Source organism: Eptatretus burgeri, chromosome 12, assembly GCF_056783735.1.
Source record: "Eptatretus burgeri isolate ZD-2024b chromosome 12, Ebu_testis_v1, whole genome shotgun sequence".
Classification (NCBI taxonomy): Eukaryota; Metazoa; Chordata; class Myxini; order Myxiniformes; family Myxinidae; genus Eptatretus; species Eptatretus burgeri.
Window position 1 is genome coordinate 50738897 of NC_140972.1, and position 17315 is coordinate 50756211.

The 17315-nt window shown below is 42.4% G+C and overlaps 1 protein-coding gene across 1 annotated transcript in view; it reads right to left on the reverse strand.

The window, feature by feature from the left end:
- LOC147015595 (dual oxidase maturation factor 1-like) overlaps positions 1–17315 on the reverse strand; it is a 43088-nt gene that overhangs the window by 10261 nt on the left and 15512 nt on the right. Inside the window, exons 4-7 of the mRNA XM_085850508.1 lie at positions 14551–14685; positions 7382–7592; positions 7004–7215; positions 6527–6640 (exon numbers count right to left, since the gene is read on the reverse strand). Of these exons, the coding sequence (XP_085706634.1) occupies positions 6527–6640; positions 7004–7215; positions 7382–7592; positions 14551–14685 (672 nt within the window). The remainder of the gene's footprint in view (positions 1–6526; positions 6641–7003; positions 7216–7381; positions 7593–14550; positions 14686–17315) is intronic.

A 17315-nucleotide genomic window follows, 5' to 3' on the forward strand; every position in this document is an offset into this window, starting at 1 on the left:
TGGAGCCTCAATGATCATGAGAAAGGTAAGGGATCAGCCCAGAACGACACGGCAGGACCTGGTCAATGACCTGAAGAGAGCTGGGACCACAGTATCAAAATTAACCATCAGTAACACACTACGCCGTCATGGATTAAAATCCTGCAGTGCACGCAAGGTCCCTCTGCTCAAGCCAGCGCATGTCCAGGCTTGTCTGAAGTTTGCCAATGACCATCTGGATGATCCACAGGAGGAATGGGAGAAGGTCATGTGGTCTGATGAGACCAAAATAGAGCTTTTTGGTTTAAACTCCACTCGTCGTGTTTAGAGGAAGAAGAAGGATGAGTACAACCCCAAGAACACCATCCCAACCGTGAAGCATGGAGGTGGAAACGTCATTATTTGGGGATGCTTTTCTGCAAAGGGGACAGGACGACTGCACCATATTGAGTGGAGGATGGATGTGGCCATGTATCACGAGATCTTGGCCAACAACCTCCTTCCCTCAACAAGAGCATTTTCGATGGGGCGTGGCTGGGTCTTCCAGCATGACAACGACCCGAAACACACATCCAGGCCAACAAAGGAGTGGCTCCGTAAGAAGCATCTCAAGGTCCTGGGGTGGCCTCGCCAGTCTACAGAGCTGAACCCAATGGAAAATCTTTGGAGGGAGCTGAAAGTCTGTGTTGCCCAGCGACAGCCCCGAAACCTGAAGGATCTGGAGAAGATCTGTTTGCAGGAGTGGGCCAAAATCCCTGCTGCAGTCTGTGCAAAACCTGCTTAAGAACTACAGGAAACGTCTGATCTCTGTAATTACAAACAAAAGTTTCTGTACCAAATATTAAATTCTGTTTTTCTGATGTATCAAATACTTATTTCATGCAATAAAATGCAAATTAATAATTTAAAAATCATTCAATGTGATTTTCAAGATTTTTATTTTAGATTCCGTCTTTCACAGTTGACGTGTACCAATGATAAAAATTACAGACCTCTACGTGCTTTGTAAGTGGGAAAACCTGCAAAATCGGCAGTGTATCAAATACTTTTTCTCCCCACTGTATATATATATATATATATATATATATATATATATATATATATATATATATATATATATATATATATATATATATATATATATATATATATATATATATATATATATATATATATATATATATATATATATATATATATATATATATATATATATATATATATATATATATATATATATACACATATATATATATATATATATATATATATATATATATATATATATATATATATATATATATATATATATATATATATATACACATATATATATATATATATATATATATATATATATATATATATATATATATATATATATATATATATATATATATATATATATATATATATATATATATATATATATATATATATATATATATATATATATATACATATATATATATATACATATATATATATATATATACATATATATATATATATATATATATATATATATATATATATATATATATATATATATATATATATATATACACACATATACATACACATTGTATAATATTGGGGCAGTTGGGATTACACATTCTTAAAGAAGAAAGAGGTGCTTTCCAGACAAAAGTAGAAAACTAGATTGACTCTGCTTATTTGAGCAAAAAGCAAGAGCAGACTTGCCGGTCTCAAGAAAAAGCAAGTTGCCGGTCTCAGGCAACGCATGGACAGTGTCATCATCCAAAGCTGACGCAATTAAAGAAATCAGATTTGTTAGAGGAGTCCTGCTCAGCAAGGGGATACTCCCCACATTGGAAGAGCCCAAAAGGACAGAACGGAAGGAGCCAGTCACACTTGAACACTGTGTTCTGCCATACCACCTGGGCCTTTCTGAAAGGATTGGCAGGATAGTATGTGGTGCATGGATTGGCGTAGCCTACAAGCCTCTACAGTCTACACACCATCCGTAGTGTCATCTCAAAACTAAAGGGCCCAATACCAGTTGGTGATAAACCTGGAGTTGTTTACCATTCATCATGCAAAGACTGTGACCAATTCTACATTGATGAAACTGGAAGAAATTTAAAACAATGGCTAGATGAACATAATCAAACAATTAGGCTTGGAAAGGTGACACAGTCAGCTATAGCACGTCATTGCCTGCAATCTGCCCATAAATTTGACTTTTATGGGATCCGTGCCCAAGACACGACATCTAAAAACGACACAGGCTGATTTTGGCAGCATGGTATGTGAAGAGCCGGCAGGATGGCCTAACTGAGGAGATGATGGACATACCCACACAATACACATCTCTGATGAAAATGGCAAAAACTGGACGGTGCAAACGGCTGGATAAGGTGAGCAACAAATAACACTCAATCCCAAACACCACATCCACATGTGCACAACACCCAACGAGAACCGCAACACTCGCACAACCAACACATGGTCATGCCCAACCCGGACACAAAACCAGCCATGTTCGTACCCTGGAAACACAAAAACAACAAGTGCACACATCACAAAAACAACAACACACATACAAAACCCAGTCACGTGTTACTAAACACAAAAAAGAGCAGAGCACTCCATCAATGATGTGATTTGACGTTTGTTTTTGTGTTTGTTTGTTTTTTTGCTTTCGCAAAATAAAATTATGAAAGCACTCCTCCATTTGACCTTGAGCACCAGCACGTACCCGGAAATGAGCGGTCGTTTCGGAATAAAAACCGGACACATGCCGAGACTCAGGGTCTATTGTGCCCGAGGAAGCCGGCTGCGAAGTCGGCGAAACGTTGCCTGAGACCGGATCTGTTCTTGCTTTTTTACTCAAATTAGCGGAGTTGATCAAGGTTTTACTTTTGGTTGGAAGCGCCTTCTTCTTCTTCAAAAAAAAAAATAATAATAATATATATGTATGTGTGTGTATATATATATATATATATATATATATATATATATATATATATATATATATATATATATATATATATATATATATATATATATATATATATATAAATATATATATATATATATATATATATACATATATATATATATATATATATATATATATATATATATATATATATATATATATATATATATATATATATATATATATATATATATATATATATATATATATATATATATATATATATATATATATATATATATATATATATATATACACACACACACACACACCACGTGTTTTTATTTTTATTTTTCTATTTTTGTGCAGCATTGAAAATGTTTCCGAAATGTGTTATTAATTCTATGTATGCTTTGGGACAGTTGTATTGGTGTGTTCTCGGATGACTAGTGAGTATCTTGTTGGTGGAAGTGCTGAACGTCACATGTATTAATTTGTCAAAAGCCTAAATAAGAATAATCTCAAAACTACGTGAAACAATATGAACGAATCACAACGAAATCCATTTGTGCTCTAATTATATATCCATTATGGTTCATCATCGTTAAAGTAATATGACATTCTGCTCTTGCAGTCCTATAATTACAGCTCATTTTTCACGATGTGTTTCTCACGTAATGCACACAGATTACAATGAGCGGAACACGAACCTGCATGGTTAAATATTTTCTCTTCTTCAGTAGTTGATGTTTGTGTTACAGTATGTCCTGAAGTGATGCAATAATTAAATATTTATTGACTGTATTGTGGAACACTGTCAGGGGTACCCGGCTTTGCCTGGTGCTGTTCTCATCCTGTTGGCATTTTGAAGAAATATAATTGGTTTTTTCTATTATTTCGTGAGTGGATAAAACAATTCCATGCACCCACTAATGAATGGGGTCAGGGATTATTTAATACCAGCATAAGAGACCGTCAAAAATGACAGGTTGGAATTATTTTATTCGAAATATTCAAGGAGACTGGAAGATATGATGTTTCAGAGGAAGAAGTGTTATTTTAAAACACTGCATGTACAAATGTGATCATATTTTCTTTATCTTCTGGGACATTTTATTTTGATGGTACAGTCTCGTTAGCATGCCAAAGTCTGAAGCCTCGGCCTAGCGTCAGGGGTGCTTTTATATTCTTTATTTATTAGACATCCTCCGGATGTAAACGAACACTTTTTTACTCTGAGCGTGTTGCACATCATGTGCAGCGAATTTCACCTCCCTGTGCCTTGTATGTATTATTTTTTAAACGCTTCTGTACACCGCCCTTGAAATTCTGGTTGCTTGTCACCGTCTACATTTCCAATAGAAGAGACGTAATTACTTTTTTTATGAAAAAAAGTTTTTCGATTTTTTTAATCCTAAAATAGACCATAATGAACACACACTCAAGTTAAAAGATTGGCCTTTAAAACCCTTCTTATATCATCCTTATGAAGGGGTCAGGCACACACTGTGTTTTATACAGGAAGATTACCTTCACGCTGCTCTGGTGCATGCTCCCATACCTGACTTGACCTGACCTTCCACATAGCTTCAAAGGCTTTACGCACCATTGAGCGATAAAAAAATATATTCAACTTTGTTTCTGAAATTTCCAGAAAAATATTTTTTTAGCCTAAAACACTCCACAGCACTCACTCATGAACCTCTGAAAGTTTGATGAAGACCCGTTTGGCCATCTCTGAGAAATGGCGACACACACAGACACAAATGACTCTCTTGTAGTTATAGATTATGTAGTGAAGCTGTTTAATAATTAAATATTCACGCCTGTTCTGGAACATCATATACTGAAGAAGAATTAAGTGGTATGTGTATGTATGCCTCTGTATCTCTTTCTCTTTGTCTCTCTTTCTCTCTCTCTCTCTCTGTTTGTTTTTCTTTCTGTGGTTGCAGCAATTGCTTTTTCATTTTCATGTTTCCATTTGTTACATCCTCTTGCATGTGTGGTATAGCCTGCGGGCATGCAGGGCGGGGCATGATGATGGGAGGAGTGGTCGTCGTGGGCATCGTGTCTGCCAGGAATATAAGGAGTGCGCGCCGCCTGAGGCGTCGTAGTGATGCCGTAGTCGCCCGGCTTGTGAGTGTGCTGAGTACGTAATAAAGGAGAGCTGCGGGCAAAGTACGCCCGCGCTCGCGCTTGTGCAACACAGCCCGGCTCGACTGTTCCCCCGCTCGTGTCGGCCTGCTAAGCATCTTCTACACGACACTACAGCATGGACAGCCTTTAATTCTCTCCACTTAATCAGAACACTGTTAGACTTTATTCTTTATTTATTAGTATATTCCTTTTTATTAGTATATTCTTTATATTCTTCTATATTTATTAGTATATTCTTTATTTATGTATATTCCACATTGTTTGGCTTCATTTATTTCATATGACCAAACCATTCAAGTCCTTTTTTTGTATCCTCTACAATGAGGTTTCTCGTTGATCTAACTCTTTCCTAATTTAATCATTTCTTACTTTTAAAATATTGATACCCCCAAGATATCAGATAATTTATTGATTATACCATCATCATTCTTTCATCTAGTTTTCTGAGTGTCCCACATGGTCTTTTGATAAAAGGTAGTTCGGTTTTCGCCAGCACCCAAAACCAATTATATATTGCTGCCCTAATCTCTCGACATCACTCACTTGACAAGAGTGACGAGTGTCACACATCTCAAGTAAAGGTGGGATCAGAAGTATTTCTTCACTCCCATTTCTACTCTGTGATTCTCTTAATAAATTCTCAACAATGACGTTTTGGATGTTACAGTAATCCTCAAAGTGCTCCTTCCACTGTTCTTCTATTTGTTTTGCCTCCCAATGTTCCTGCATTGTTATTTTTATCAGGATTTGTATTTTCAAAGTAAATTTGCTGCATATCTTATCCGTCTTCTTGAAAATCTTCTGAATGTTATTTTAGTGATGGGCATGTCCCATCTCCTCCTATTGGTCATTCAGCCAGTTCTCTCTGTTGCCTTTATATTTGTGGAATCTTGTGTTGGTAATGCCCACACTGTTGTATTTTGCTGGTAATCACCAAAGTCTTCCAATCCTTTCTTAGTTTAGTCTTGAAATCGCAAAATATCCATCAGAAGATCGTGACTTTATGTTTGTAATATAGACAATGCATGTAGAAGTACTTTCTCAAAGTATTGTGATGTGCGAAACTCTTACAGAGCATCGGTGCTGCCGAAGCAGTTTCTTGGCAAGGATTATCCTGAGTTAAGTGCTTTGCCATTGCTTTCCGAGCAGTAGCTGGGGCAGAAATTTTGAATTTGTTCAGAGAGCCGGTGATAGGTTGCCTGCTCTTCGCGAAGGACACTATGGGATCTTTGATGTCCACCAACTAAATGGCGAGAGACAGAACGCCCAGTTTAACGTCCATCCAATGGACGGCACACACCTTGATGAATCATCCTGTCTGTGAAACACTGGGATGACAGGTTATAGCTGGGTGAGGATTTAAGTCCAGGCTAAACAGCTTGGAGCTGAGTGCGTGTGCTACCTGCTACCTCGAGGTCATCCTGCAAGCTCTCTTTACACAGAGTATAACATTAATATTCTTCACATAACTTTGACAAAACTCACTTTGAAAAGGATTTTCTTCTTTGTGTTTTTGAAGATCAAAGATTTCTTTCAGTTTACTTGGGTATTTGTGATGCATAATCGATACCATAATTCCAAGGAAATAGCAGAGGAGAGCTGGTGAAAATAACACAAAAAAGTGTTTTAAAATCCATTTGAAGTCATCTACATATTGTGTACACAAAGGAAGGGTGGAAGTAATTTTACAACAGGAATAGCAGAGTAAAAGGGAGGACATAAAATATAATATCGGCTCATGGAATAGTGAATTCCTTGTTGCTCACAAAACTTATTTCACAAGATTACTTTATGATGACACCCAGAGAATCAGCTATTGTGAAACTAACTAATGGAAAATTACATTTGAATTGGATGTGGGACAGGTGCACACAATTATCTGTTACAGGTTCTGCTGAATCAAGACAATGTATAAACTCTGCACAACCCCATTTGGCCACAAATGATAACAGTGATAATTACCAGTAATGAGGGTAAGCCAGAAACTGGATCCAAGCTCCATCTTCAGAGGCTGATTATTGACTCGTATCTGGCATATAGGGTCAGAGCTCGTCGTGCCGTATGAAATGACTGCCAGGCCCATGAACGTACCAGTCAGTAGCAAACCATATGCTCCATAGTGTGGTAAGATCAAGAACAGCCCATTTGTGAAGGCCCACAGTGTGAAAGCTACCCTGGAGAAGGGTAAAAAAAATGGCCTCTTCAACACATTGACCCTCATATGGCACAACAGCTCATAATACTCTCCTATAGATTACACCTTATGGAACGAATATCATGTAATGGGAAGGCTATGACCTTATTGAACACTTCACGGCCGGTGTGATCACACAAACCCACCACATGAGGATTGAGGCATAATATGTGGCCAGCATGTATAAGCGAATATTGGTGCAGGCTCCATTCTGTAGGAAAACCTCAGCCAGATGCAGGATGGGAGAAGGCAGGCCTCGCTCCAGACCATCATGCAGGTCTGCCTCGATGCCCTTCGGATGCCAACCAAAGTGTTCATTGTAGTTAATGGTCTCATTCAGCTGGTTTATAGGAAGTCCTGAGTGCATGATGACACAAATTAGAGGCTGGTGAAATAAATGCAATGATTATTAGATTTAGTATTATGTAACGATTTAAGTATTATGGGATTATGTGATGATTTATGGGAAGTCCTGAGTGCATGACACAAGTTAGAGGCTGTTGAAATAAATGCAATGATTATTAGATTTAAGTATTATGTGATTTATTTCTATATAATTTAAGTATTATGGTATTGTGACGTAACACAGCAAGTCGGTGAGTTATCATCACTGTAGTTACTGGATAAATACAACTGTTCCGAGTTTCTTTCATTACATTACCATTAAAAGCAATTGTTTATGAAACCTTCCATTGGACAATAAAATTATTTTGAGGTAGATTGACCATGAACGTGTCTCAGCAAGACACAACCAAAATGACATTGCAAATAAAAGTTTGTTTTTGGAAAGTTGCAATCAGTACCTTTCCTCCAGTGAAGTATTTTCTTTTGGTGGAATTATTTTTTTAATTGGTGCTGATAGTATTATACAGCTAACATATTCAGTAGTTTGTGATATTCTTCATTGTATTTTTAGATCCTCGTGGAGGATCTCTAAGTCTTACTCAAGTTGTTGTTCTTCATCTTCTTCTTGTGGACTTTTTTGTTTCACAGCCTACCGTTTTCATCGAAACTTCCTGAAACTTGGCGTATATATGTAAAAATACCCTGCGCAGACCGTAACCATCTTAGATTTTGAAAATTCCTCCTGGAAAAAAAGTTATGACGTCAAAATATCTCCGCTAATGGTAATCGCCTCAAAAAATTATCTCCGAAACTAGGCAAGTTTTTTGAATTCTGTTTGCGGGAATCGAACAGGGCATTAGCTAAGATGAATTACCGCACATATGATGCATCACTTTGACGTCATGTCAATTTTTATGACGTCATTCCTGTTTTTGACATTTTTTGTTTCACAACCCAGAGTTTTCATCGGATCTTCGTGAAACTTGCCATGTATATGCAGAAAGCCCACTCACAGGCAGTAACCATCTCCGATTTTGGAAATTCTTTCCAGAAAAAAAAAGTTGACGTCATAATATCGCCACTAATGGAAATCGCCTATACCATTATCTCCGAAACTAGGCAAGCTGTTTGAATTTTGTTTGCGGGAATCAAGCCGGGCATTAGCACAGATAATCACAAACCTGATACATCACAATGACATCATATTCGTTTTTATGACGTCATCATTAAGAGGACGAGGATCTCAGCTCATTTGAGCTTGTTGGAATCATTCTGTAATCTATATATAATGGAGCAACTGCATGTGATTATGTATGTATTGTTATGTTTGTGGGGAAGATCGAGGAATTTCATTGGAAAGATATGAGTGCATATAGTGGCTTGGTCCGTGGACGTGTAGGAGACATCTCAATGTAAATCAAGTAGGGAAACTGTGCATGTGTGCACTGCATATTCTCACCAGATGGGGGGGGGGGGGTGGTGCTGTGTTAATTAGGTTGGGATTTAGGATAATTTTTTCCAGTATATAATTGCCCCCTGTGACCTTTTCCTCTGTTTTTGTATTTCAAGGCCGGTGATAAAAAGAGATTCCGTCCTTAAAACGTAAGGACAACCTCGCTGCACCTCCAAGCAGGCAGAAAGCCCCGCCTCCAGGGATGATGGCCGGCAAAACCACGCCCCGGAGTGGATGATTAATGGGCGTGACGTCAGAGAGCCAGTATGAGGGGAGTTAGGGCAGTCAGAGAGTCTCGTGTTGGGCGACAAGAAGGCAGGGAGTTAGGTTAGGAGCGGGATAGAAGCGAGAGAGGCAGGAGATAGCAGTTGCAAGAGAAGGGCATTGCTGATGACTTTCCCTCGATGCAGTGAAGAAGAAGGCATGATTCTTGTGTTCGTGCTGAGGCGAATTGGCTCGCATGGTGGAGCAACACGCTGGCCATTGACTGTTGGCTGTATCATGTGGGATCAGCCTTGAAGCCTCGGGTTGTGCCATCGAGGGAAGAGACGGCGCCATTTTGCAGGGCAGTGGCATTGGCAAGCACTATCGACAAAAGAAGTTGTACGCCAGTTCCTGAACCCTGGTGTTGAGTATCGCCACCTGAATTGCCTCCTGTACATTTGCCCACCCAGAGAGCGGCTGTGCGCCATTTTGGACGCATTTTCTCGCACAGTGACAAAGTGCTTTGGTGACCTTCAAGCTTCGGAAACTCACTTCTGGACCCGGAGCAAAGTGCCAGGAGAAAGGGAGGATTTTTCCTTTATGTATTCTGTCCCCTTGTCTGTATTAAAGTCTGTGTGGAGGCACCTCATAATTAGATTTAATTAACCTCACATTTCATTATTCCGTTTTGATTATTACCATTGTAAATATTTGATTTATTTTAATTAAACCCCATATTTATTTCAATTGCTTCTGTCTGTCTATTTGTCGTAGGTTTGAGATAAACCCCCTTGCGTTATGCTTCTGTCTGCTCCGTCATTGTCACGCCCTTTCCTTCCTGCACACTCCATAATCTCCGAGAATCATGGCTGTAAACCTCCATGGGAAATTGTTGGCTATCCGTCCAGGTAGGGGCAAACCCCACGGGACACGACAGTATGTAGGCATGTATATCCACTCTTCACCCATTGGTTACATAGCTGACCTGACATCATTCACAATTCTAACCTGAAATGCTTCATCTGAAGTACCTAGAAGACCCAAAAGACCCAAACGACCTTGAGGACCTAAATTACCCTGAGGACCCAAAATACCCCAAACGACCCAAACAATCCCGGAAACCCAAAAGACTCAAAAGACCCCAAAGACTCAGAACACCCAAAATACCCTGAAAACCGAAAAGACCCAAAATGCCCTGAAGACCCTTAAATATCCTAAAGATCCAAAAGACAGAAAAGACCCTGAAGACCTAAAATAACCAAAGGACTGAGAGAACCCAAAATAGCCAGAGGACCCAACATACCTGGATGACACAAAAGACCCAATGGGACTATCTGGGACCCATGGAAATTCTGCAGAATGTAAAATGTAGCTTCACATACCACACGCACACACAAACACACACACACACACACAAACACACACACACACACACACAAACACACACACACACACACACACACACACACACACACACAATCCCAAGTCCTCAACCCCCTCCTTTGTCCTCTCTCTGTTCCTCCCCCTACTACCACACCCAAACTCTGTGCTCCCCTCCCCCTTTCTTCAAATCCTCCAACCACCTCCCAACCCAATGTCCTCAACTCCCCCCCCGCCCACAAAAAGCCTCAACCCCTCAATCCCAACTCCTGTCCCCTCTCTGCCCTCCCTCCACAAAGCCAATTCTGTCATCCCCTCCCCCTTTCTTATTCTCGGCCCTCAACTGCTCCAAACCCCAAGGCCTCAATCCCACCCCGCTTTCTCAACATCTCAATCTCCCTCTTTTAACTGTATGCACCCTCACCCCCAACTCCCAAGTATATCTCCCTGGCTACTCCCTCTTACGGTATGACAGACCTGAGCCTCGTCCTGGTGGAGGTGTTGCTCTCTTCATCAAAGACTCTATTCCTCACTCTCCATGCACTGCTCTCACTCCCCCACACCCCCAGGAATACCTCTGGCTTCGGCTTCCCCTCCACTCCCACCTCATGTTTATATGTGTACTGTACCGTCCACCGAACAGTGATGACTCCATCTACACCTCACTATCCGAAAACATGGACCATCTTCTATCTTCTCATCCAAACTCTCTCTTCCTCTTATGTGGTGACTTCAATTGTCATCACGCCAGTTGGCTAGGTGTGGGTACCTCTCTCACCTGCCATGGCACCTCAGCAAAAGCTTTCTGCGACTCATTGGGACTGACTCAATCGGTCAACTTCCCGACCCGGATCTCAACCAATGGTACTCCATCTCTTCTGGATCTGATTTTGACAAATTTCCCTGACAATATCTGCTGCTCTTCCTTCGCTCCAATTGGTTCTTCTGACCACGTCCTTGTCAAAGTGGACATCTCTCTGGCTGTTATCAGAGAACCACCTCACCGCCGTCGAGTCTGGCATTTCACTCAAGCCGACTGGCAGGGTCTCCGAGCAGCCATCAAACTTACAGACTGGTCTCCTATCACTACTTTCTCAAACATCAACTCATCCTGGGAATTCTTTCAAAGAAACTTGCTCTCCCTCATGCACAGATTTATCCCCTCTCGTGTTCAGTTGTCGTACCCTTCCTCCCGCCCTTGGTTTACTGAAGCTTGTGACGAGGCAGTTGTCCTGAAACAACTTGCCTTTGCCTCATGGAAAGCAAACCCAACTGAAGGCAATCTCAGTTCTTTCCACAAAGCTCGGAACAAGTGTGTGTCCACCCTCAGGAGAGCCAGAAAACAACATCTTTCTCATCTCAAGTCTGAACTCTCAAACCTCTCTCCCTCCTCAAAATCCTGGTGGCGTTTAATCAAATCTGTTTCTGGTGTATGTTCCCCATCCATCCCCTCCCTTACCTCAAATGGCCGCACTGCTGATTCCACACGTGATAAAGCTGAATGTCTAAACTCGGTGTTTGCAGCTAAATCTTGTGTCCTAAACCCATCACTATCTCTACCCACTTTACCCAGTCGCACCCAAATGTCCCTGGACTCTGTATCCTTTTCTCCTGACAAAGTGGAGTGCTTGCTTTCAAACCTCGAGTCAGATTCTGCAACCGGTCCAGACGGCATCAGCCCACGTGTCCTCAAAGCCTGCTCTTCTGCTCTTGCTCACCCTCTCTCTGTTCTATTCACCCTCTCATTTGCCCAAGGTCATCTGCAATCTGCTTGGAAATCTGCTAACATCACTGCCCTGCATAAAAAAGGTGCAAAAACAGATCCCTATAACTACAGACCAATCAGCCTTCTCCCAATCATCAGCAAGGTGATGGAATCCATCATCGCTTCAGATATGAAATCCTTCCTCTTCTCCAATGGCTTGATTTCCAATCATCAATTTGGTTTCAGACCAGGTCACTCTACCCTGGATATGCTGCTTCTGCTCTCCCATCAATGGATAGAGGTCCTCAATGCCAGACAGGAAATCCGAGCCGTATCCCTGGACATATCACGTGCTTTTGACACAGTCTGGCACCCTGCCCTACTCACCAAACTCTCTTCCCATGGTATTCAAGGCCATCTCCACTCATGGCTCGCAGACTTCCTCTCCTGTCGCAGTCAACGTGTGGCCCTAAATGGAGTTCTTTCATCCCCTCTTCCTGTGCAGGCTGGAGTTCCTCAAGGCAGCGTTCTGGGCCCTGTTCTTTTTCTGGTTTTCATCATTGATCTCTCGGACTCTCTGGAAAATCCTCTATTTCTCTTTGCCGACGACTCCACCCTCTGCCGTACCATCTGTCATCCCTCAGACCGGCAAGCAGCAGCTTCTTCGCTCACTGCAGATCTGGATAAAATCACAAACTGGTCCAACACGTGGAACATGTCTTTCAATCCAGACAAATCTCACACTCTCACTATGTCTCTTCGAAAGGACCGTTTACAAAACCCCCCCATCCACTTTCTCAACAATCCTCTGGAAGAAGTCTTTTCTTTCAAGCTTCTAGGTCTCACTATCTGCCATGACCTTTCCTGGGAAAGTCACATTTCCAACCTCGCCTCAAAAGCCAGTCGCCGACTGGGAATCCTCCGTCGTGCTAAGTCCTTCCTCGGCCCTCTTGAGCTCCTGACCACTTACAAAGCTTTTGTCCGTAGCCTGATGGAGTACTGCTCTCCCCTCTGGGCTGGTGCTCCTGCCTACCACCTTTCTCGGCTTCACGCTGTTGAAACCAGGGCATTTAAGATCATCGGCATCTCCCGCAATGAAGCTGAGTCTTTGGGCCTCTCACTCAATCACCGCAGGTTGGTCGGTGGTCTTTCTGTCTTCTACCGACTCCTCTCCAGCCTTGCCCCCCCTGCTCTCTCTGCGATTTGTCCCCACCACATTTCCACAGGGCGCTCAAGGTCCGCCAACAACCCCCTTCTGGTAAAACTACCAAAATCACGAATCACTGCTCATCTTCACTCTTTCATTCCTCTTTTTTCCCGCCTTTGGAATAAACTTCCTCACTCTATTCTTTCCCATTCTTCCCTCCAGGCTTTCAAAACAGCTGTTCACCACCACCTCTTATCTTCCCCCATCCAAATCCTCGATCTTTTCTACCCCCGATAATCCACCCAAGCCCACTTCCTTCATTTCTCCTGCTTTCCTTCCTGAAAGTCCCTGAAATGTACATCTTCTCTTCGCCATGTTCCCCGTCCCATCCCCATCCCTCTCCCTTCCACAGTTCACCTAATGTGTCTGTTCCCCACTGTTTTGTCCCTTCCACTCCCGCCCCTCTTGTCTCATGCCTCCTTGCTGTGAGTTGTGTGTTTGCTCTCATACGAGCCTCGACCAAGGTATACAAAAAAAAAAAAACCTCTTCTCCCCCCCCCCTCATTTATTCCTGTTCTCAACAACATTACACAGATACACAAGGAATTTTGGCACATAAGAAGGTCATTTGGCCTGTTCGTGTCCCGTTTGTTAAGAACAATGTTAAAAGCAAATAAAGATGGAATGTGAAATTCACAATTACTTCCCCCTTTCTTCCCTCATCCTTACTATCCCGAACATCCTTACTATACTATCCCTGACCATATTGTCATGTCAGGCCAGATCAGATCTGTGACTTGCTGCAGGTATCGTGTGAACCTGCCCAAACCTGTTTCATGGTCGGGCTGTCAGCAACGAAACCGTCTCCCCCACCAGCTTTCATTTGCCGATCCACCACCTAAATATAGCTAAGCTTCAGAAGAATGTGTTGCATGCTTGGAACAAGATCGCCCAGAGGGTGGGTACTCTGCTGGCATGTTCTCATGACCAGAACATCACAGGTACATTACAATATTGAGTTGGTCGTGATATTTGTGCAAGAACCATGAAAGAGGATGAAAAGTGCAAGTAAATTTCTCACCTCGAAGCGTGACATTGATTCCGGTAAACGACACAATCATGCCCACGTGGGCGCGGATTGTCCGCCTTTCAGCAGCTCGGTAGTTTATCTCCGTCTCCACACCTCCGGTCTCCCAGTCATAGCGAAAATTCGTGTCTGCAAACAGGTTTTTTTGTGTACAATGTCGAGGCTCGAAGAAGAGCTAACACAGAATGTACAAGAAAGGAGCAGGAGACAAAAGGGGCGGGAGAGGGAAGTACAAAACAGTGGAGAATAGACATTAAGAGATCTGTGGGAGGGGGGGATGGGTTGGGGTCCAATTTTGCCAATATGAGAGCAAATTAAATACTAGAATGGAACTCAGTAGAGCGCATGCCTCTGCCAGGCTGAACAGTTCGTGTAGTATCCCACTGAAAGGCTGGATCTGGAACTGGACGTCTAAAATTGAAGTGGCTTGTTCTTGTCACCTTCCCAACTCATCTACCAAGTTTCGTCCGAATCTGTCCACAACCTTTTGAGATATCATGCTGTATATTGTTTTTGGCCCCAACGCTCATTGGTGAAGAATCATTTAAAAAATTAAAAAATAAATCTTGCATCCGGATTCGGATCTTCACCAAAATCGAACCAGTTCATCCTTGTCACACACCCTTCCGGTCTACCAAGTTTTGTCTGAATCAGTGCATAACTTTTTGAGATATTGGGTAATATATCGTTTTTGGTCCTATCTCTCAATGGTGAAGAATCGCTTGAAAAATTCGAGTATCACAATCCGGATCTTCACCAAAATGGAATCATTCACTCAGCTTCACTTTGCGTTTACCGATCCAAATTCTCCATACACCTCCACGATTTTACTTCAACCTTTCCTTTTCCAAATCTTACACAATCCTTATTTTTATAAATGACAATAACTAAATTCACTTTTAACTGTACACCTCCCACATCCACGTGATCTGGTTCCACCCTCTGTGTTTACCGATCCATATTCGTCATTCATCTCACGATTTTTTATTCAACCTTTCCCTCACCTCACCTGATGCAATCTTCTTCTTCTTCTTTCGGCTGCTCCCGTTAGGGGTCGCCACAGCGGATCATCTGTATGATCCGCATACTGATTTGGCTCAGTTTTTACGCCGGATGTCCTTCTTGACGCAACCCTGGTCGCCTCTTACGACTCTTTTTTTTTCCAACTTCAGTGCCAACTCACCCCTCTCAACCCTCCCTCTCAAAGCAACCATCACACTCTTCCCTCTCCAAGCCTCCCCTCACCTTTCTCAAAAACTCCCCTCACTGTTCTCTCTCAACTCTCCCCACTCACCCTTCTCCCACCATTCACCCCCTCACTCACACTTCTCAAAGTTCCCCCACCCCCCCTCTCATCCACAAAGCTGCCTCCTTCCACTGGCCTTTCTCCTCCATCTCATCACTCCACCTCCTTAAATCCTCAACTGCCTTCTGCCCCCTCTCTTATTACTCCCCACTGTACCTCAACCCAAAACCACAGAGCCTTTTCTCCTCCTCATCCGGCCCCCTCCCTGAACCCCTCTGCAATCGCCCACACTCTTTCAACAACTCGCTCTACCTACCCTCTCTACCTCCGCCCTTGTTCGACCCTCCCCTCCCCTGCATCCAAAGCCTCCTCCCCTCCCTCTTCATAAACAGTGTGGACCTCAAATATCCGGGGCCTTCGCTCAAACCTGACAGATATTTCCACACAGGTTGCAACTGACAAACCAGATATAATCTGCCGAACAGAAACTTTCCTCCCTCAATATGTCTCTGACTCCCTCGTATCTCTCCCTGGTTACTCCCTCCTCCAGTATGACAGACCTGAGCCTCGTCCTGGTGGAGGAGTTGCTCTCTTCATCAAAGATTATATTCCTCACTCTCCATGCACTACCCTCACTCCCCCACACCCCCAGGAATACCTTTGGCTACGGCTTCCCCTCCATTCCCACCTCATGTTTATGTTGTACCGTCCACCAAACAGTGATGACTCCATTTACACTTTACTATCCGAAAACATGGACCAACTTCTATCCTCTCATCTGAACTCTCTCTCTTCCTCATATGTGGCGACTTCAATTGTCATCTTGCCAGTTGGCTGGGTGTGGGTACCTCTCTCACCTGCCGTGACACTTGGGCAAAAGACTTCTGAGACGCATTGGGACTGACTCAATCGGTCAGCTGCCCGACCAAGATCTCAACCAACGGTACTCCATCTCTTCTGGATCTGATTTTGACAAATTTCACTGAAAACATCAGAAGAAAAAAAATGCATTTGGTTCTTCTGACCAAAGTAAACATCTCTGGCTGTTATGAGAGAACCACCTCAGCACCGTCGAGTCTGGCATTTCATTCAGGCTGATTGGCAGGGTCTCCAAGCAGCCATCAAAGTTCCAGACTAGTCTCCCATCGCTACTTTCTCCAACATCAGCTCGTCGTGGGAATTCTTTTAAAGAAACTTGCTCTCCCTCATGCACAGGTTTATCCCCTCTCATCTTCAGTTGTCCTACCCTTCCTCCCACCCTTGGTTCAATGAAGCTTGTGGCGAGGCAGTTGTCCTGAAACAACTTGCCTTTGCCTCATGGAGAGAAAAGCGAACTGAGGGTAATTTCAGTTCCTTCCATAAAGCTTTGCACAAGTGTGTCTACCCACAGGAGAGCCAGAAAACAACATCTTTCTCATCTCAAGTCTGAACTTTCAAACCTCTCTCCCTCCTCCAAATCCTCAAAAACCAATCAACCTTCTCCCAATCATCAGCAAGTTTATGGAATCCATCA